Raw genomic sequence first — 23641 nt, forward strand, 5'->3', positions numbered from 1 at the left:
AGCTGACTAGGCTAAATAAATACACACACACACACACACACACACACACACACACACACACACGTATACTGTCTGTATGTATATGTACAGGTATATGTATGTTTTATTTTTTTCTTTGAAGCTTATTAAGCCTTCATTTTTTTTTTAACATTTTAAAAAAATTTATTTTATTTTTGGCTGCATTGGGTCTTCGTTGCTGTGTGTGGGCTTTCTCTAGTTGTGGCGAGGAGGGGCTACTCTTCGTTGCAGTGCATGGGCTTCTCATTGCGGTGGCTTCTCTTGTTGCGGAGCACAGGCTCTAGGTGTGTGGGCTTCAGTAGTTGTGGCTCACAGGCTCTAGAGCGCAGGCTCAGTAGTTGTGGCGCATGGGCTTAGTTGCTCCGCGGCATGTGGGATCTTCCCGGACCAGGGCTCAAACCCATGTCCCCTGCATTGGCAGGCGGATTCTTAACCACTGCGCCACCAGAAAGGCCCCTCCCCAGGAATTTTTAAATCTTTCCCTCTTAGAATAAAAGGTTTTCTGTGCTTTAAAACAGTCGTAAATTTTAAAATCAACTTGTTATGCTATAAAAGTAATTTGAGTCCTATTTTAAATAGGTGTCACTTGGCTAACATGCACTGGTAATATGTTAGCAGTCCCAGTTGCTTGACAGATGTAGATGTTAGATGAAATCCAGTTGGTTAAATTATACTCACTTGTCCAAAGAGGAACGTAACTAGAGAAATTAAAAGAAATCCTCAACATTTAGGCAGCGTCTAACCAAAAAGAAATAGAAACAACGTGAGTTAGTTTCCTATAGCTGCTGTAACAAGTTACCTGTAACTGAGTGTTTTGCTTTTTTATTTTTAACATCTTTATTGGAGTATAATTGCTTTACAATGTTGTATTAGTTTCTGCTGTATAACAGAGTGAATCGGTTATATGTATACGTATATCCCCATATTCCCTCCCTCTTGCGTCTCCCTCCCACCTTCCCTATCCCACCCCTCTAGGTAGTCACAAAGCACGAGCTGATCTCCCTGTACTATGCAGCTGCTTCCCACTAGCTATCTGTTTTACATTTGGTAGTGTATATATGTCAGTGCTACTCTTTCACTTCGTCCCAGCTTACCCTTCCCCCTCCCCGTGTCCTCAGGTCCAATCTCTACCTCTGGGTCTTTATTCCTGTCCTGCCCCTAGATTCATCAGAACCATTTTCTTTTAGATTCCATATGTATGTGTTAGCATACGGTATTTGTTTTTCTCTTTCTGACATCACTCTGTATGACAGACTCTAGGTCCATCCACCTCACTACAAATACCTCAATTTCGTTTCTTTTTATGGCTGAGTAATATTCCATTGTATATAAGTGCCACATCTTCTTTATCCATTCATCTGTCGATGGACACTTAGGTTGCTTCCATGTCCTGGCTATTGTAAATAGTGCTGCAGTGAACATTGTGGTACATGACTCTTTTTGAATTACGGTTTTCTCAGGGTATATGCCCAGTAGTGGGATTGCTGGGTCATATGGCAGTTCTAATTTTTGCTTTTTAAGGAACCTCCATACTGTTCTCCATAGTGGCTGTATCACTTTACATTCCCACCAGCAGTGCAAGAGGGTTCTCTTTTCTCCACACCCTTTCCATGATTTATTGTTTGTAGATTTTTTGATGGTGGCCATTCTGACCGATGTGAGGTGGTACCTCTTTGTGGTTTTGATTTGCATTTCTCTAATGATTAGTGATGTTGAGCATCCTTTCATGTGTTTGTTGGCAATCTGTATATCTTTGGAGAAATGTCTATTTAGGTCTTCTGCCCATTTTTGGATTGGGTTGTTTGTTTTTTTGATATTGAGCCGCATGAGCTGTTGTATATTTTGGAGATTAATCCTTTGTCAGTTGCTTCATTTGCAAATATTTTCTCCCATTCTGAGGGTTGTCTTTTTGTCTTGTTTATGGTTTCCTTTGCTGTGCAAAAGGTTTTAAGTTTCATTAGGTCCCATTTGTTTATTTATTTATTTTTAAACAAACTTATTTATTTTTGGCTGCATTGTATCTTTGTTGCTGCGCGCGGGCTTTCTCTAGTTGCGGCGAGCGGGGGCTACTCTTCATTGTGGTGCACGGACTTCTCATTGCAGTGGCTTCTCTTGTGACAGAGCACGGGCTCTAGGCACGCAGGCTTCAGTAGTTGTGGCACGTGGGCTCCAGTAGTTGTGGCTCGCGGGCTCTAGAGCGCAGGCTCAGTAGTTGTGCTGCACGGGCTTAGTTGCTCCGCAGCATGTGGGATCTTCCTGGACCAGGGATCGAACCCATGTCCCCTGCATTGGCAGGTGGATTCTTAATCACTGTGCCACCAGGGAAGCCCCCATTTGTTTATTTTTTGTTTTTATTTCCATTGCTCTAGGAAGTGGGTCAAAAAGGATCTTGCTGTGATTTATGTCATGGAGTGTTCTGCCTATGGTTTCCTCTAAGAGATTTATAGTGTCTGGCCTTACATTTAGGTCTTTAATCCATTTTGAGTTTATTTTTGTTTATGGTGTTAGGAAGTGTTCTAATTTCATTCTTTTACATGTAGCTGTGCAGTTTTCCCAGCACCACTTATTGAAGACGCTGTCTCTTTGCTATTGTATATTCTTGCCTCCGTTGTCAAAGATAAGGTGGCCAAATGTGCGTGGGTTTGTCTCTGGGCTTTGTATCCTGTTCCAGTGATCTATATTTCTGTTTTTGTGCCAGTACCATGCTGTTTTGATTACTGTAGCTTTGTGGTATTGTCTGAAGTCAGGGAGCCTGATTCCAACAGCTCTGTTTTTCTTTCTCAAGATTGCTTTGGCTTTTCGGGGTCTTTTGTGTTTCCATACAAATTGTGAAATTTTTGTTCTAGTTCTGTGAAAACTGCCATTGGTAGTTTGATAGGGATTGCATTGAATCTGTAGATTGCTTTGGTTAGTATAGTCATTTTCACAGTGTTGATTCTTCCAATCCAAGAACATGATGGTATGTCCCTCCATCTGTTTGTATCATCTTTTTTTTTTTTTTTTTTTTTTTTTTTAATGAGGATCTTGAATCAGATGCGTATGTTTGATTGATTGATTGATTGATTTTGGCTGTGTTGGGTCTTCGTTTCTGTGCGAGGGCTTTCTCCAGTTGTGGCAAGCGGGGGCCACTCTTCATCGCGATGCGCGGGCCTCTCTCGTTGCGGAGCACAGGCTCCAGACGCGCAGGCTCAGCAGTTGTGGCTCACGGGCCCAGCCGCTCTGCGGCATGTGGGATCTTCCCAGGCCAGGGCTCGAACCCGTGTCCCCTGCATTAGCAGGCAGATTCTCAACCACTGCGCCACCAGGGAAGCCCTGTTTGTATCATCTTTAATTTCTTTCATCAGTGTCTTATTTTCTCTTTCAGATTTTTTTATTGTTAGTGTATAGGAATGCAAGAGATTTCTCTGCATTTTGTATCCTGCTACTTTACCAAATTCATTGATTACCTCTAGTAGTTTTCTGGTAGCATCTTTAGGATTCTCTATGTATAGTGTCATGTCATCTGCAAACAGTGACAGTTTTACTTCTTCTTTTCTGATTTGGATTCCTTTTATTTCTTTTTCTTCTCTGATTGCTGTGGCTAAAACTTCCAAAACTATGTTGAATAGTAGCGGTGAGAGTGGGCAACCTTGTCTTGTTCCTGATCTTAGAGGAAATGGTTTCAGTTTTTCACCATTGAGAATGATGTTGGCTGTGGGTTTGTTATATATGGTCTTTATTATGTTGAGGTAGGTTCCCTGTATGTCCACTTTCTGGAGTGTTTTTATCATAAATGGGTGTTGAACTCTGTCGAAAGCTTTTTCTGCATCTATTGAGATGATCATACGGTTTTTATCCTTCAGCTTGTTAGTATGGTGTATCACACGATGAAGAGTGGCCCCCGCTTGCCGCAACTAGAGAAAGCCCTCGCACAGAAACAAAGACCCAACACAGCCATAAATAAATATGGTGTATCACATTGATTGATTTTCGTATATTGAAGAATCCTTGCATTCCTGGGATAAACCCCACTTGATCATAGTGTATGATCCTTTTAATGTGCTGTTGGATTCTGTTTGCTAGTATTTTGTTGAGGATTTTTGCATCTATGTTCATGAGTGATATTGGCCCGTAGTTTTCTTTTTTGTGGCATCTTTTTCTGGTTTTGGTATCAGGGTGATGGTGGCCTCATAGAATGAGTTTGGAAGTGTTCCTCCCTCTGCTATAGTTTGGAAGAGTTTGAGAAGGATAAGTGTTAGCTCTTCTCTAAATATTTGATAGAATTCACCTGTGAAGCCATCTGGTCCTGGGCTTTTGTTTGTTGGAAGATTTTTAACCACAGTTTCAATTTCAGTGCTTGTGATTGGTCTGTTCATATTTTCTGTTTCTTCCTGGTTCAGTCTTGGAAGGTTGTACTTTTCTAAGAATTTGTCCATTTCTTCCAGGTTGTCCATTTTATTGGCATATAGTTGCTTGTAGTAGTCTCTCATGATCCTTTGTATTTCTGCAGTGTCAGTTGTTACTTCTCCTTTTTCATTTCTAATTCTGTTGATTTGAGTCTTCTCCCTTTTTTCTTGATGAGTCTGGCTAATGGTTTATCAATTTTGTTTATCTTCTCAAAGAACCAGCTTTTAGTTTTTATTGATCTTTGCTATTATTTCCTTCATTTCTTTTTCATTTATTTGTGATCTGATCTTTATGATTTCTTTCCTTCTGCTAACTTTGCGGGGTTTTTGTTCTTCTTTCTCTAATTGCTTTAGGTGTAAGGTTAGGTTGTTTATTTGAGATGTTTCTTGTTTCTTGAGGTAGGATTGTATTATTATAAACTTCCCCCTTAGAACTGCTTTTGCTGCATCCCATAGGTTTTGGGTCATCATTATAATTATGTTTTAAACACAACATCTCACCATCTTGAAATCTTCCATACCCCTCATATAAACATGTACCACCGCTTGCTGATTCTTTTTATGGCAGTGTTGGCTTTCAGAGTGCCATTTTTCCCAACCACTGTTCCCTCAAGATTTCTGACTGCCTGGCCCCTTTATGTCAAAGCTTTCTTGGACATCTTTCTCTCTGTGTGCCTTCTTACTTTTCTCCTTACCCGGTACAAAGCCTGAATGTGCTTTCACAAAGAGGCCTTAAGTTACCTCAGCATACTTTATTCCACTCAGACCTTTTCACATCCAAAACCTTCTCTAGTATTCATACCTCATTTTCTTCTGTATTCACAATTCCTGTGCCCCTCATATACTTATTTTCTAAATATCATCTTCCCCACCTGCATTTCACTTAAATACTTTTTTTTTTTAAATCATCTCCCATCCCTTTCTTTTGGCGCTTTCCTCCAGTCCCAAGGTTTCTGTCTTTTGTCAATCGGTTTTCTCTCTTTTACTCTTAACCTTTCTGGTAGTTCTGTTTTCTCACCCTTCTCCAAAAGCTCACACTCTGATAATGTATATGTAGTTTTCAGTTGAGTGCTTCTGAATAAATATCTGCTTTTCAAAACAGTGAAATCTAAACTGTTAGCATGGAAATAACCCCTGGGAAGATGAGGTCTCCACTTGAAAGCTTCAAATAGATTCTCCTGCTAGTGTTGAATGATGGAGCTTTATCTAATATTATCTGAAATGGGATGACTACTTGAACCATGCAAAATATTCACTATTATGAAATGAGAATAGATCATTGATTTTACACTTCTGTTTTGGTTGACCTGAGAAACAAAACTTAACCACCTCAGAGAAGGTAACTTTCATATGTTTTAGATTATATTCAGCATTTATTCTTCAGGATAATTATAGACTTAGAAATGTTTAATCCTGTCTCCTAGTCCATGCCAAAGTCCCTTCCAGTGATGAGAGGAATTCATAAGCTACAAGACAACCCAATCCATTTTATACTGATATTGATTGTTGTAGCTGTTCATCCTTGTATTGGGTTAAAATCTACTGGCTTTAATTATATTCATTAACTTTAATTCTGCCCTCAAGCTAAGCAGAATTTGGATCCCTTTTCTACATGACTGCCTTTTAGATAGTTATTCTATCCTCTACACCCCTCTCCCTACAATTTTCTTTTCCCTTTGAGATAAATACTTGACTCTTCCAACTGTTCTTCATAGGATACCATTTTCATCATCCTGATTGCCCTCTATGGACATTATACTTTGTTAATGTCCCTTCTAAAATGTGTTCAGAATTAAAAATAATACTCAGTATGTAGCAGAATTGAATCTGGATGTTGCACACCTGGACGTTAATGCAGACTGAAGTTACTTCAAGTTTTTTAGCTGCCATGTAATGTTGGCTCATGATGAGTTTGTAATTAACTCAAATCCCAAGACTTTAATCTGGAGGTTTCCCTTCACATGACTTCTTTCCAAACCAAGATTCCATCTTCCTTTAGTTGTACCACAGATTTTTTAAGTCAGGATATAAGACTTTACACATATCCCTATTTTATCTCATTAGCCTATCAGCCAGCCTTGGTTTCTTTGAACCATGGTTTTTGTCATCTAGCTTATGCTGATTCAACAAAGAGTCTTGAAGCTAGTGTTGGAATGTTTTCAGACATCTGGGAAACAATAATCAAAAATCATGGAGACTGTCTTCCAAAAATTGTTGTATGCAGATATAACTCAGCTCTTGAGGTGTATATGAATTCATACCATTGTAAATTGGGTCCAGGAAAGACTGAAGTCCATTGCCAGCCTGCAAGACAGAAGCCTTTTGTTGAACATTAACTCCAAGAGAGATGATGTTCCAAGACATATTGTGCCAACATAAGGCCAAAAGAGCTGCTAATTCTTCCCAAGAAATCAGTTACTATACATATGAAGTAGAGACAGAGTCATTGTGACCATTCTTTCATTTTGCATTTGGCAAGCATGTACTGAACACAGTGTCAGGAACAGTGTGAGGTTCTAGAGAACCAGGTTTGCCTGGGGCAATCCTGATTTGTGCCTCTTGTCCCAATGTAATTATTAGTAGCATCATTTTTCACTTTCAAAAGAGTTCAGGAGGGCTTCCCTGGTGGTGCAGTGGTTGAGAATCCGTCTGCCAATGCAGGGGACACGGGTTCAAGCCCTGGTCTGGGAAGATCCCACATGCCGCAGAGCAACTGGGCCCGTGAGCCACAACTACTGAGCCTGCGCGTCTGGAGCCTGTGCTCCGCAACAGGAGAGGCCACAATGGTGAGAGGCCCGCGCACCGCGATGAAGAGTGGCCCCCGCTCGCCGCAACTAGAGAAAGCCCTCGCACAGAAACGAAGACCCAACACAACCAAAAATAAATAAATAAATAAATTTATTAAAAAAAAAAAAAAAAAGAGTTCAGGAAAAAAAAGAGTTCAGGTTTGGAGGATAAATTATTTTGGCCACGCTTCTCATAATCCAACCAGTTCCTTTTAGTATTTTATCTTGGTTAAATGTTACACAGCTGTAATTTGGCAGCTCTAATGAGGCAGCAATAGTACTTCTCTTCCATTTGAACAGATTGTTTCTTGACCGTGGGCAGTTGATAGCAAAAGTAACTACAGTTAAGGTCTACAAGTACTTAGTATTTTTCCTGAGCCACCCTCTAGAGGGCAGTATTATATACATTTGAAATGATCCAATTCTAACAAAAATGGACTCTGTTTATACGTGAAAATCATAAACGTTTGATGCTCTTAAAGAATACATTGGAACCAACATTGTGAATAAAACTTATCTTTTGCTAATCAATAAAGAATATTCTGAACATTCTTTTTTTAATTGTAAAAACTGAACTTAGATGCCTTGAATATACAATGATCCATTATAACAATTATGCATAGACTTTAAGAATCTGCATATTTTATGCTTCTTTCGTGTTTTTCCTAATTAATGATTTTACATGGTTAATAATTTTAATATATTCTGCATCACATAGTTTTCATATTTATGTAAAATAAGCACTTAAAAATGAATAGTTCTGATCTACCTGCTTAAATATTACTTTCCTCTAAAAGAGAAAACAAAAATGCTAGTTTTTACTTTATAACCTGAATCATGTGGTAATGTAGAATTCTAGTATTTAGAATTAGAATGTTTCTTAAAGATTGTGTCATCAGTGGGTAATTTGTTAACTCCTAATATCAAAAGTATATTGCTTGTGTATGACATTTTTGGATTTCCTAATGTAATGTTCTCTTTTTAGGAAAGGTGGACAAGTCCTATTTTCAAGAGAAGATGACTTTTAACAGTTTTGAAGGATCTAAAACTTGTGTACCCGCAGACATCAGTAAGGATGAAGAATTTGTAGAAGAGTTTAATAGATTAAAAACTTTTGCTAATTTTCCAAGTAGTAGTCCTGTTTCAGCATCAACACTAGCACGAGCTGGTTTTCTATACACTGGTGAAGGAGACACCGTGCGGTGCTTTAGTTGTCATGCAGCAGTAGATAGATGGCAGTATGGAGACTCAGCAGTTGGAAGACACAGGAAAGTATCCCCAAATTGCAGATTTATCAATGGCTTTTATTTCGAAAATAATGCTGCACAGCCTACAAATCCTGGTGTCCAAAATGGTCAGTACAAAGCTGAAAACTATCTGGGGAACAGAAATCATTTTGTTTTAGAAAGGCCATCTGAGACTCATGCAGACTATCTTTTGAGAACTGGACAGGTTGTAGATTTATCAGACACCATATACCCAAGGAACCCTGCCATGTGTAGTGAAGAAGCTAGATTAAAGTCATTTCAGAACTGGCCAGACTATGCCCACTTAACCCCAAGAGAGTTAGCTAGTGCTGGACTCTACTACACGGGTATTGATGATCAAGTACAATGCTTTTGTTGTGGCGGGAAACTGAAAAATTGGGAACCTTGTGATCGTGCATGGTCAGAACACAGGCGACACTTTCCTAATTGCTTCTTTGTATTGGGCCGGAATTTTAATATTCAAAGTGAATCTGATGTCGTGAGTTCTGATAGGAATTTCCCAAATTCAACAAATCCTCCAAGAAATCCAGCCATGGCAGATTACGAAGCACGGATCATTACATTTGGGACGTGGATATACTCAGTTAACAAGGAGCAGCTTGCAAGAGCTGGATTTTATGCTTTAGGTAAACTTTATTATAAAATTAGGCTAATAAATAACTTTCCAACTATCCCAGGGCTCCTAAAAAGTAAATAGATGCTATTTGCCCCCTGAACTGGTAAATATTTAGGTGTAGGCTGACATCATTATTTATATTAGTATTATTCTGTGAACCCTTATGTTGACTCTGTAATATAACCACTGAATTTACGTGGAAAAGATTACCATATTATGAGTCATATTTATCTTTATGTAATTGTGTTTTGGAGAAGAATGACATGCAAAAGATGATAGATATCCCTGATAGAAGAATAGGTCTGAGAGTAATACTAACTATAATTTATTGCACACCTACTATATGTGCTCAATATGTATATTACATGCATTTTCCCTATGCCTCACAACAACCCTGTAAGAAGAGTTAACATTAGGGAGTTTACTTTGGCTGATGTTAAAATTGATACCTGCCTTCTGTACATAGACTATATATTTGAAAGCTGCCCTGTATATTCGAAAGGTGCCTTATTGCTTAAAATGAGCACTTTTCAAATGGACTGCTGTAGACATGTCAGTAGGGAAGGAAGGGCCATTAGTGTGATGGCTTCCAGGAATATTCAGAAAAATTATACCGTTATATATCTGACCCAGTTACTTTAAGATTGAATAGTGCCAACATACAAAATATAAGTTATTTCAATATTTTATTTACTTAGTATCATATAGCAATCTTAAAAGTTTGTTTAGTGTCATATAGCTATAACCTTAGAGAAACTTATCCTGTAATTTCATTATGCTGAACTTTATTGTTAAAGTTTCACAGTTTGAAAAAGTAAATGTAGCATTGATGGCCCCAAATGACATATGTTAAAGCAATTGTGATTTTTCACATAAAAATTGGGAAATTTTATTTTTGTCTTCTGTAAAATACCTCAAATTGAATCAGTGAATTTAGTGTGTATTTCCTCCTCAAATGATCTTATCTGTTACTTAGATGTGAATTCAGATATCTTCTTTTAAGCTATGAGACTTTCATGTAATTTAGAAATGCTTAATTTTATAGTATTTAAAAGGATATTTTGGGGTAAGCTTGTAATTGCACAAATACATGTATTTTTACTTGTGTGTTTCTTAGGTGAAGGTGATAAAGTAAAGTGCTTTCACTGTGGAGGAGGGCTAACTGATTGGAAGCCCAGTGAAGACCCTTGGGAACAACATGCTAGGTGGTATCCAGGGTAAGGTATTTAAATGTTCCTTCAGTGACAGGCAAGTTGGACAGTACATAAGCAGTGGGAAGACTTGAATAACTTTTCACGTCAGCTATTTTTGCCTTCACCAATTGACATTTGAAATTCGCACCAGGTTTATAAAAATGGGGTCACCTACTTTATATACATTAAAAAAAACACCTAAGCCTTCTCCAGTGACCATTCATTACTTATGTATCATATCTATGATGTTCAGATGATTCTACTTCTAAACACCAAATTAGGAATGTATGGGACTTCCCTGGTGGCGCAGTGGTTAAGAATCTGCCTACCAAAGCAGGGGACACAGGTTTGAGCCCTGGTCCAGAAAGATCCCACATGCCACAGAGCAACTAAGCCCATGCGCCACAACTACTGAGCCTGCGCTCTGGAGCCTGCCAGCCACAACTACTGAGCCTGTGAGCCACAACTACTGAGCCCGTGTGCCACAACTACTGAGCCCGTGTGCCACAACTACTGAAGCTCATGCACCTAGAGCCCATGCTCCGCAACAAGAGAAGCCACCGCAATGAGAAGCCCGCGCACCACAACGAAGAATAGCACCTGCTCGCCGCAACTAGAGAAAGCCCCCGTGCAGTAACAATGACCCAATGCAGCCAAATTAATTAATTACTTTTTTTAAAAAAAAGGAATGTATGCTTTTGTTGTTGTTGGAAGTAGGCTCTTTATTTTTTTTATTTTAAAAAATTTTTTTGACCGCGTTGGGTCTTTGTTGCTGTGTGGCTTTCTCTAGTTGTGTAGTTGTGGTGAGCGGGGGCTACTCTTCATTGCGGTGCGCGGGCTTCTCATTGTGGTAGTTGCAGCACGCGGGCTCAGTTGTGGCGCACGGGCTTAGTTGCTCTGCGGCATGTGGGATCTTCCTGGACCAGGGGTCGAACCCGTGTCCCCTGCATTGGCAGGCGGATTCTTATCCACTGCGGGAAGTAGGCTCTATTGGGCATGAGAGCCCATGTTGCCAAGGAGATTCCTTAAGAATCCATCACGCCCTCTAACAAATATTACTGAATCTCACTGATTCTAAGGCACACAGTTGGTCACATTTTCAGATCTCTGAAATCAGGACACATATGGTGGTGGGTCATAATTTAATTGGCAGTGGTAGTATATAATATAATCATGCTGCTTACACTCAGTGGCATCTTAGAAGGATGATATATTCTAAACGTCTCTTTGCCATCTTGCCTCTTTAAAGTACACAGATGTGTACAGTGTACAGTGATGTGAATTTTTGGCCTACAAAATAGTACAACTTAAAACTTCAGAATGATCATTTGAAAATAAATCTTAACCTTAAACAGCCTTAAAAGGAAAGGCTGGGCTTCCCTGGTGGCGCAGTGGTTGAGAACCTGCCTGCTAATGCAGGAGACGCAGGTTCGGGCCCTGGCCTGGGAAGATCCCACGTGCCGCGGAGCGGCTGGGCCCGTGAGCCACAGTTGCTGAGCCTGCGCGTCTGGAGCCTGTGCTCCGCAGCGGGAGAGGCCGCGATGGTGAGAGGCCTGCGCAGCGCGATGAAGAGTGGCCCCCACTTGCCACAACCAGAGAAAGCCCTCGCACAGAAACGAAGACCCAACACAGCCAAAAATAAATTAATTAATTAATTAATTAAAAAGGAAAGGCTGAAAGCCTAAAGAATTCCTTTAAAATGTACACAATTGGTTAATCTCTAAATCTCATTAAGATTACTTAAAACTTGTTTTTAAATGTCAAGGTGCTAATTTAATAACTTGCGTAAAAGCTGAAAGTTCTCAAGTTGATATTTTTGCTCTACTGACATTAGCATATTAGGATAACAAAGGGAACATTTTTTTAACCTTAAAATGATAGTTTGATAGGGAATTGAGTAACATTTTATTTTGTGGCTCCTTAGAAATATCAAAAAGCAAGTTAATGGAATTAACATGATGGAGGTTATATCTTTAATTATACTTTACTAATTTATGAGCTACTAAAGTTTAACCTTTTATTTGTTTAGGTGTAGATACCTGTTAGAAGAGAAGGGACAAGAATACATAAACAATATTCATTTAACCCATTCAGTTGAGGAGTCTCTGGTAAGTCACATATTGTAGAATATATAGTTTCAAATATTACATAATTTGTTTTGCAATGATTTCTTGGTATAAAATTCACAGTATAGTATTTTAGATTAATAATGTATGGTGATAGAATGTAAAACAACAAGGGTGAACCCTAATGTAAACTATAGACTTTGGGTGATTATGACGTATCAGTGTAGGTTCACTGATTTTAACAAGTGTGCCACTCTGGGAAGGATGTTGATAATGAGGGAGGGAACACATGTGCTGGGGCAAGGGGTACATGGGAAATCTCTGTATCTTCCCCTTAATTTTACTGTGTACCTAAACAGTCTTTAAAAAGTAATTGTTAAAAAATATTAACTCTGTTACATCGCTAAACAAAATATAATGGTTCAGAAGAGAGTTACGCAAAATCACCTGAAGAAACAGAATCGCTCCCAGGGCAGAAGGCTTGATAGAGGTGTTAAGACACCAAAAGAAGGTATGTGTGACCAAAAGGAAGTCAGTGAGCAAAAATGATGCAAATGAACTTATTTAACAAAACAGAAACAGACTCACAGACTTAGAAAACAAACTTATGGTTACCAAAGGGAAAAGGTGGGGAGGGGGCTAAATTAGGAGTTTGGGTTTAACATATACAAACTACTATATTTAAAATAGATAACTGGGACTTCCCTGGTGGCGCACTGGTTAAGAATCCGCCTGCCAATGCAGGGGACACGGGTTCGAGCCCTGGTCCGGGAAGATCCCACATGCCGCGGAGCAACTAAGCCCATGCACCACAACTACTGAGCCCTTGTACCACAACTACTGAGCCCTTGTGCCACAACTACTGAAGCCCGCGCCCCTAGAGCCTGTGCTCCGCAACAAAGAGAAGCCACTGCACTGAGAAGCCCATGCACCCCAATGAAGAGTAGCCCCAGCTCGCCGCCAACTAGAGCAAGCCCGCGTGCAGCAATGAAGACCCAACACAGCCAAAAATAAATAAATTTATTAAAATAAATAAATAAAATAGATAACCAACAAGGACCTACTGTATAGCACAGGGAACTCTGCTCAATATTCTGTAATCTAAATGGGAAAAGAATTTGAAAAAGAATAGATATATGTATATGTGAAACTGAATCACCTTGCTGTACACCTGAAACTAACACAACATTGTAAATCAACTACAATATAAAATAAAAATTTTAAAGTAAAACAGTAATGTATGGTGAGCTGAAAGGGGAGATCTTGAAGAGTGCTTGTTTTTCTTAAGCGAAAGCAAATTTGTGAAAAGGGAATCAGGATGAACTGATTTAAGTATCACTGTAGGCGAAAATGGGCTTGAAGAACTAAAACACTTAAATCCCTCAGCCTTCTGAAATTAGACTTGTATAATGTGTTTTGTACTACTAGTCTTTAACTTTTCACAGACAGTATTTAAAATATCAAAAAGGTATCTATATTGATAGTGTGGCCTGGGGTGGCCAAGGCATCAGTACTTTGTGGAAAGAGCCCTGGACTAGAATGAGACACAAGAGTTGCCATTATGGCCCTGCCATGAACTGTATTGCCTCGATCAAGTTGTTTAATCTCCCTGAGCCTCAGCTTCTTGTCTGTAAAGTGAATGGATTGGGTTAGATGATCTTTTAACTTCTAGCTTCATCAGGCTATATGCCTCTTGTGAATATTCATATGTTGAACTGGAATAACGCTAATTTATAAACTCATGATTAACATAACTTCTCAAATTGAAGTAATTGTCTTCTACCAAAAGGAATTCTAACTTATAATTCATATTTCTATTTTAGACGAGAACTGCTGAAAAAACACCATCATTAACTAAAAGAATTGGTAAATATTCTTATTAAAATAAATACTTTAATTTCATTGCCAATTTATTATACTTGTTATTTATAAGGTGGAAGGGTAAACTGATTCTTTCAAGGTATATTTCTTTGAGATGAGATTGCTATAGACTTAAGAATTAATGAAGTGCCTATAAAGTTAAGTTGGATATTTATATACTGGGAACATTGGTTCAGAGGTTGGACAGTTTTTCCAAGTTTGAGAGGAACAGCTGTAGGCTGTCCATTGTTATTTCTGTTAAAATCACAAAAAGCGTTAAGTGTATTTTTGTCAATGGGGTTTCTTTAGTTAGCCAGGATTGTGAATCCAGTGCTCTACTAATGTGCCATCACAATGATCAGCCCTAACCTTCCTGCTTCCTTATTCCATGCCATCTTTTTGCCTTCCCCAGCTTCTTCACAAAGGCGTATGGTTTGGTTTGTTTACCTCCTATTACCTTTTAGAGAGGTAGAGGATTTTTATCACAAAGATTATTTACTCATCATAGACATCTTTAAAAACTAAAGTGTGCAGAGAAAGATATGTGAAACAAAGAAGATATTGTTATCCCACTTTTCGGATGAAGAAACAGAGAGGTTAAGTGACCTGCCCACGGTTACATTACAAAGCATTAGTGGAACTAGGACTGTAAAGAAGGTCTTCTGAATCCTACATCACACTACAGATCTCATTCTCAACCTAGGCATCATGTTTCAAAAATAGTAAAGTTTAATTTAGAATATGTCTGGTGTCTGATGATAGGTGACTCCCTATACTCATAACATCATCTATTTAGTATCTTAAGGATTAGAAGGCAAGGGAATACTATATATATTCATACGTATGCTAGAGAAGGAGAGCCACTTTGATACTATTTGATTAAGGTTTTGTAATGTGCATAAATGGTAGTTTAAGAAATCATTTTTTCCAGCCTGTATTTTTGAAATTATCCAGAAACAGAGATTCTATAACATTTCTTGATAATAATCATCCTTATACTGCATACTATTCCTTTTATGACTAGTAAGACTCTTGCTCTGGTTTAAGATTAGTGTTTTTAAATGAAGATATAATTCATACAGCAAAAATTTCACCCGTATAAAGTATACACTTTAGTGGGTTTTGGTATATTCACAGGGTTGTACAACCATAACTACTATTTAATTGCAAAACATTATCATAACCCCAGAAAGAAACCCCATACTCCTTAGCAGTCATTCACCATTGCAGCCCCTCGACCCCCAAGCACAAACAACCACTTATCTACTTCTGTTTCTATGGATTTGCCTATTCTGGACATATCATATAAATGGAATAATAATGTGTGGTTTCAAGGTTCATCCAGTCATATAAGTTCAACCCTTATCATATATGAGTACTTCATTATTTTTTATGGTGGAAAATATTCCTTTATATGGATAATACCACATTTTGTTTATCCATTCATTAGTCAGTAGACATTTGGGGTGTTTCCACTCTTTGGCTATTATGAATGATGCTGATGCTGCTATGAACGTTTGTGTTCAAGTTTTTGTGTGGGCATATGTTTTTAATTCTCTTGGGTATATGTTTAGGGATGGAGTTGCTGGGTCATGTGGTAACTCTATGTTTAAACTTTTGATAAACTGCCAGACGGTTTTCCAAAGTGGCTGCACCATTTTATATTCCCACCAGCAGTGTATGAGGGTTTCAGTTAGTTTTTCCACATCCTTGTTAACACTTGTTGTCTGTCTCCTTATTACAGCTCTCCTAGTGGTGTGTGAAGTGTATCTCATTGTGGTTTTGATTTGCATTTCCCTGATAGCTAATGATGTTGGGCATTTTTTTATGTGCTTATGGGCCATTTGTATGTCTTCTTTGGAGAAATGTCTGTTCATCTCCTTTGCCCTTTTTTTAGTTGGGTTACTTTTTTTTTATTATGGAGTTGTAATAGTTCTTTATATTTTAGTTCTTTATACATTATACGTATAAGTCCCTTGTCAAGTATATGATTTGCAAATATTTCCTCCCATTCTGTGGGTTGTCTTTTCGCTTTCTTGTTGGTGTCCTTTGAAGCATATTACTTTTTAATTTTGATGAAGTTCAATTTGTCTGTTTTTTTTGTTGCTTTATACTTTTGGTGTCATATCTAAGAAATCATTGCCTAATCCAAGGTCACCTGTGTTTTCTTCTAAGAGTTTTATGGTTTTAGCTCTTACAGTCAGGTCTTTCATCCATTTTGAGTTAATTTTTGTATATGGTATGAGGTAGAGGTCCATCTAACCATCACCCAGATCAAGATATAGAACATTTCCACCACCCTGGAAAGCTCCTTCAGGCCCCTTCCCAATCAATATCCACCCTCAAGTTATATTCTGACTTCTGTTACCATAGATTAGATTTGATCATCTTAAAAATGTAATCATACAGTATGCACTCTTTTGTCTCTGGTTCATCATTATGATGATGTTTTGTTTATCATATCTATGTGATTGATCCATGTTGTCTGTGGCAGTAGTTCATTTTTCTTTCTTGCTGTGTAATATTTGAATATACCAGAATTTACTTATCCATTCACCTGATGATGGGCATTTCAGTTGTTTCCAGTTTGGGCCTGTTATAAATAACAGTGCTGTGAATATTCTTGTGTATGTCTTTGGTGGATATATGTACTCATTTTTAATACCCAAGAGTGGGGAAGTCCCTGGCGGTCCAGTGGTCAGGACTCGGCGCTTTCACTGCCGGGGCCCAGGTTCAATCCCTGGTCGGGGAACTAAGATCCTGCAAGCTGTGCGGCATGGAAAAGAAAAAAAAATACCAAAGAGTAGAATTGATGAGTAAGAGGAGAAGTCTCCTCTTTTAGCACATCACTACACAATCTGTATTCCTACTTTGAGTGTCATTAAAGTGACTTTCTATTTGCTTTCTTGCCTTATCTAGTCCACCCCCCACCCCCAGCTGCAGAAACTAAGTCAGAGAGATAGGAAACTGATACATTCAAGGTCAAAGACTGGGTCTTCCTCTATTTCTCATGATTTTTTCAAAATAATTGCTGGTGATTCACTAAAGACATCCACACTTTTCAGATTTTTGAAGCACTTAACCCTTTTCTTATCTGTTTTACCTTATCTTGTACTGTTCATGTAGTCTTTAAAGCACCTAATCTCAATTCATAATGCTACAAAATACATACTCATTGCATTTTCAACTGTTGTAAGATTCTGAAAGTGATTCTTCAATGCCCCAAGTATTTCTAAATCCTCTTCCCAAAGCAGCTTTGGTTTGGTGGTTTGGTTTTGATCTTTTATTGTTGTTGTTTATTTATTTGGCTGCGTTAGGTCTTAGTTGCGGCACTCGGGATTTTTTTTTTTTTTTGTAGTTGCAGCATGTGGGATCTAGTTCCCTGACCAGGGATCAAACCTGGGCCCCCTGCATTGGGAGCACAGAGTCTTAGCTGCTAGACCACCAGGGGAGTCCCTGGTTTTGATTTTTTGCTTGTTGCTTAAATTTTTCTTTTTAATTATACTTTGCTGTTGAGTTGTGTTAATGAAAATAATTAAACTCTATGATCTTTTTCCTCACCAATTTTCATTTCAGATGATACCATATTCCAAAATCCTATGGTACAAGAAGCTATACGAATGGGATTCAGTTTCAAGGACATTAAGAAAATAATGGAGGAAAAAATTCAGACATCTGGGAGCAACTATAAATCACTTGAGGTTCTGGTTGCAGATCTAGTGAGTGCTCAGAAAGACAATACACAAGATGAATCAGGTCAGACTTCATTACAGAAAGGTACGCATGCCTGTTTTTAAAAAGCAATACACACCTAACATCACTTCATTATGGATAGTATCTTACATGACTTTGTGGCCCATTCATTTCCCTCCTCTCATATTCCCCTTAGGATAAATGTTTTTTAAAACTTTTTATTATGAAAAATGTCAAACATACTCAAAAGTGGAGAGAGTAGTATAATGAACCCTCACGTACGCATTGACCATCTTCAATAATTGTCAACACTTTTCCAATCTTGTTTCACTTCTTCCCCCACCTTTTTTTCTTTGCTGTAGTATTTCAAAGTAAATCCCAGACATCCTATATATCATTTACCTATAAATACTTCAATAAATATCTGATAGGGAGTTCTTTTAACGTCACCTTAATACTGTGTGTTAATCTGCTCAGACTGTTATAACAGTACTGTAAACTGGGTGGCTTAAACAACAGACATTTGTTTCTCATAGTTCTGGAGGCTGGGAAGTGCAACACCAAGGTGCAGGCAGATTTGGTTCCTGGTGAAGACTCTCTTCCAGGCTTGCAGATGGCTGCCTTCTCTAAGTCCTCACATGGCCAAGAGAGAGAGCACTCCGCTTTCTATTCCTCTTCTTATAAGGACCTTGATCCCATCATGGAGTCCCATCCTCATTACCTCATCTAAACCTAATTACCTCCCAAAGGCCCCACCTCCAAGTACCATCACACAGTGGGTCAGGGGTTCAACGTATGAATTTTGGAGAGACAGACATTTAGCCCATAACATACTATTGTCACACTTAACAAAATTAACAGTAATTCCATATCATCTGAAATTCAGTTGGTTTTAATTTTCCTCATTGTCTTAAAATGTTTTTACAGTTCATTTGTTCTACTCAGGGTCCAAGTAAGATCCAGTGATCCATTCATTTTAAAAGTGTGAGTTTATGCTCTATTTTAGATAAAGAACAACAAAGACTAACTTTTATCATTGTGTGTAGACTATAAGTTTTGTAGTTGAAACTCTTTGGATTTAGAGTGTTCTGCAACTTTTCATATGATGTAAATATATAAAGGGGTCATATTGCTAAATAGAACTTGAATTAATGGCATCTTAATACTATGAATCATATATAGAAAGTTTATTAAATAATGTAGAAGAGAAGTATATAACCTCCTTTTAGGAAAAAAAAAGATAAAAAATACAAGTTTCTCCTTTAAGGATGACAGCTACTCTAGAGCTTGCCAACAACATTGGAGGTTAAAGAAAAGGTTTCAAACTGAATACATTCTTGGGGTACTTTATTATAATCATTCTCTAAGCTTTTGACCACCTGTATCAAAAGATGAGAATTCTCCAAGGGCTAATGAACCTAAAAGTTCACTTTTTTTTTTTTTTAACCTTAAAGACCCTTTTGATCTTTAGGTTATTTCAGATGCTTTTGAAACATTATTCACATAATTACATAAGTCATAAAACAGTATAACATTAATGATGTTTTAAATTACATTAGTTGATGTAAAAGAGTCAGCAGAAAGCATATTTTCCTTAAAGATGCATGTATTTAAAACCTATAATAGCTCCATGTGTCTTGGTGATGGTGAAACAAACCATTTACTTGTGATACAAGTGATTGTGCCATTCTCCCCGTAACTACAACTCAAGCTTAATTAAGTTTGACAATAAGGTGTTAGTTTTTATACCTGAAGGTGTTTACAACAGAAAGATTTAGTGGGTTGCAGTAGCAAGAGAACAAGGGACAGAGTGCATTGGGGCATGTTTGTCCTCTATCCAACAGGAGTTGGTGGGGGGTTCTTATTACTGAGACTACAAGCCAGGGTAGTGTGGGAAGGAGAGCCTAAACAAATGCCAGCTCTCAGGGGCACAGGTTAGAATTCATCAGTTGATCGCTCCTTAGTCTCACAAAATTGAGAGGCAAGTAATTGTTACAGGCTATCTTCTCATGGAGGACTGCTGTCTATTTCTCTTCCCAAAAGCTGATGAGGAAAGACTGGCACTAAGAATCTTCTAATTCTATACAAAATAGAGGGTGGGCCTAATTGAAGTAAAGCAGATGGAAGTTATTAGAAAAAAGTACAATGTTATTGTTACTCATTGAGAAATCCTAGATTCAATACTAGTTTTTATCCCATTGGCTCTGTGACAGAGAATACCCCCGTCTTCTAAAGATAGTACCAAATTAGTATCTTTTTTCTTTCTTTTTAAAAACAACATAGTATGATATAAAGCCCTTTACTTCATGTGTGTTAAGGCACTTGCTTTAATCCTTATGTGTATATTACAGAACATAATGTAAAAATCAAATAACCCATACACATTTCTTATCAGTCTGTCTTTCCACACGTATCTGCTCTGATAGGAACATTAATAACATCAGTTTATTCTAGAAGTGGTTTAAAATAATGTAGTAAAAATATTAGCAAATAACATCAAAGATTATCTAGCTGTTGCCTTTATTGCTATGTGCCAGAACCTCCCGACCTAGAAGGGGGCCTTGTAGGAAGTAGAAGGGGAAAGGTACCTCAGGAAAGGAAAGAACCCAATAGTTACTCTAAAGGCTAGAGGGAAGTAATTGCCAAAGGTAAACTATTAGTCTGGAAAGAATGCCCAGACCATCACCATCTCAAGTAAGTGTCTGTATGCAAGCCTGAAATAAGGTAGGAAAAGTGGAGTTGATGATATCTGTGTTTGGTAGGCATGACATTTCATCCATTGTGGTCTGCAAACATGGAATCACAAACAATCGGAATGAAAGGAACCTTAAAGATCATATAAAATTTTCATTAACTTCAGAGAAAACTGAAGTGCAGATATGCTGTTACTCAAGGTCACTCAGATAGTTGGGAGTAAAATTCAGGTTTCCTGACTTCTGGTCCAGTGTTCCTGTTTTTTCTTGTTGTTTTTTTTTTTTACTTTTTAAAAAATTGTGGGGAATTCCCTGGTGGTCCAGTGGTTAGGACTTGGTGCTTTCACTGCTGAGGGCCTGGGTTCCAGCCCTGGTCGGGGAACTAAGATCCAGCAAGCCACGCAGCGCAGCCAAAAACAAAACAATTGTGGTAAATACACATAAAATTTACCTTCTGAACCATTTTTAAGTGTACAGTTCAGTAGTTTTAAGTACATTCACACTGTAGTGCAATCAATCTCCAGAACTCTTTTTATCTACAAAACTGAAACTCTTTACCTATTAAACAACAACTCCCATTTCCCCCTCCCCTGGCAACCACCATTCTGCTTTCTGTCTCTGTAAATTCGACTACTAGAGGTATCTGATCCAGTGTCCTTTTTTATTCATTGTGGCATTACACCCAAAAGTAATGTGTAAATTACTTAATTGTCTTCCTTTTTTTGATTTTTCTTGGAATTACAAAGCTACTTTTAAAAAACACTGGGAAGGGGTAGTCCCCTTACCCCCAGGACTGGCCCAGGTGTAGAGACTACCTGAAGGGAAGGAAGCACAAAAGAGACCTGCTGTAGACTCAGGGCAAAGGGAATGCTGTGCTGGGACCTGTGAGCACTACAGGAGGAAACTCTAGCATGGTGGGACTGGCTCCAGGCACACAGGAGAAGTGCAAGAGGATTGGACATGAAGTTACTTGGGTTCTTCATTCTCATTTGCCTTTTTCTGCTTCTGCTGCATGATCGCCGAGTCCCTCTGCTTATGGACGGCAGCAGAAAGCCTGTTATCTCAAGTGCTTTCCCTTAACCAAGTCACTCTGCTTTTCCATATTCCTCTGGCAGGCTAGCTTGCACTGGTTACCACAGTCTTGGTGATGGCATGAATATATACTTTATTCCGACTTTTTTGGTCAGATGCTTCCATATAATATAAATCAGTTTATAATGCATCCCTTTACTTCTGTTGTTTCCTATGCCCCGAATGCCTTTTTCCTGTTTGTATACCTCATCTGATACCCCACTCCACCCCCAGTTCCTTAAATCCATTTCTTGAACTCATCCTTCAAGGCTCAGCTCAAAGGTCACTTCTTTGAAGTTTTCTCCAATACCCATAGCAGAGTTTGCAGCTCCCTCTACTCTCTCTGCTGTTAAAGCAATTGTAACATCATTTTGGAACTGTTTTCTTTTCTCTCCTGCCCATTAGACGAGCTTCTTGGGGGCAGGCAGTTTATCTTCTTATCTCTGTGTTCCATGTTTGAGTTTTGATTATGCCCAGGAAGTTGCCTTTTAAGAAAAAAGATATATAATCCTTTTCTCCACCGCTAATCAAGAAAACCTTTCTGAAGCAATTCTGATATCTTTTTCCAGGTTAAAACCCTTCACTGGCTCCTGGGGTCCTCGGTGTCAAGTCCAAACTCCTTTACATGGGTTGTCAAATCCTTCATGATCAGGCTCCTGCTAACCTTCTGTAGCCTCATGTCATGCTATTTCCCCCTCAGACTCTCTTCCCAAGCCTTACCTGTGCACTTGCAGGCCTGGTTCTGTCTCTCTCCTTGGCGCCTGCTTATGTCATTTCCTCTGCCCAGAACCCTCTTCTCCCATTGCTCCTGTCCCCCAAGGCCATCTCCCTCTCCTACTTTACTCCTACTCATCCTTTAGGACCCAGTTTAGGTATAATTTTTTCTGGGAGGCCTCCCCTTTATGTGTGTGTGCACGGACACCCTTCCTGTGTTCTTCATAACACATTATAATTACTTTTTATCATCACACTGTATTATAATTTCCTGTCTGCTTGTGTTCCTTACTTGTCTATGAATGATTGGAAGCCCAGGGTCTATATATTTGTTAATTGTTCTATCTCTAATGCCTAGAACCTAGCTAAGTGTTCAGTAAGTATTTGTTGAATAAAATTAGACCACTGTTTCCCAAATTTGTTTTCAGAATAGTGTTCCCAGAATGTTAAAAGAGATGCCATGAAAAATGAACTCTGTAGTTAAATAGGGAAATGCATTTTGAATTTCTAAGAGGGCATATATGCTTTGTTACACTGCCCTGAACTTGATAGTCATGGTTCCCAAATGCCAGTGTGCTCAACCCCATAAATTTTAGATTCAGTGAATGGGGCCAAGGAACCTATTGTTAAAAAAATGCCCCAAGTGATTCTCATGTGAGGCTAAATTTGGTATACACTGGTATACAGTGATTACAAAGGTTGTTATAATATGTAATGCATTTGGAATAGTGCCTAGCACATAGTAGAAGTGCTATATTACTGTTAATTGCTGCTGTTGTTGATGTTGTTGTCATTATAGTTATATATGACAGTGAAACACATTTCTATGGCATATTAGTTAACATTTCACAAAACTTAGTTGACAAAGGCTGAATTAAGCAAGAACTTCAGTGCCACCTGTGTATTGATGACACCCAAATCTCTGTCTTTAGCCCTGACTTCTTCTGATCTCAAGACTTGACTCTCCGATTGCCTGTTGAACATTTTTATATGGATGCTGTGCAAACACCTCAAAAAATCTTGAAAATCCCAAACCTGTACCTCCTTTTATATTTCCTATTGGCATCACCATCCCCTTGTCAGCCATGCTAGAAATCTTGAAATCGACTTTATTTCCTTTCTTCCTCATCCCTCACATCCAGTCACCAAATCCTACTTGTCCCACTTCAGAAGTGGCCCTCGAATCCATCCCTCCATTTCTGGAATAAGCCATGCCTTTTCTATATGCTACTCCTTTTACCTAAGCCTTGTTTCTCTGCTTAGCGAATTGCGATTTTT

At 38.5% G+C, this 23641-nt stretch overlaps 1 protein-coding gene across 3 annotated transcripts in view; it reads left to right on the forward strand.

Moving 5' to 3' along the window:
- The window catches only part of XIAP (X-linked inhibitor of apoptosis), a 45870-nt gene that overhangs the window by 17376 nt on the left and 4853 nt on the right, over positions 1–23641 (forward strand). For all 3 annotated transcript variants that reach the window (XM_007184578.2, XM_057538799.1, XM_007184580.2), the window contains 5 exons: positions 8175–9083; positions 10191–10290; positions 12296–12374; positions 14156–14198; positions 17769–17969. In XM_007184578.2, coding sequence (XP_007184640.2) covers positions 8207–9083; positions 10191–10290; positions 12296–12374; positions 14156–14198; positions 17769–17969 — 1300 coding nt within the window. In that variant the 5' untranslated portion in view covers positions 8175–8206. The remainder of the gene's footprint in view (positions 1–8174; positions 9084–10190; positions 10291–12295; positions 12375–14155; positions 14199–17768; positions 17970–23641) is intronic.

The sequence above is a fragment of the Balaenoptera acutorostrata genome, chromosome X, assembly GCF_949987535.1.
Source record: "Balaenoptera acutorostrata chromosome X, mBalAcu1.1, whole genome shotgun sequence".
Lineage (NCBI taxonomy): Eukaryota > Metazoa > Chordata > Mammalia > Artiodactyla > Balaenopteridae > Balaenoptera > Balaenoptera acutorostrata.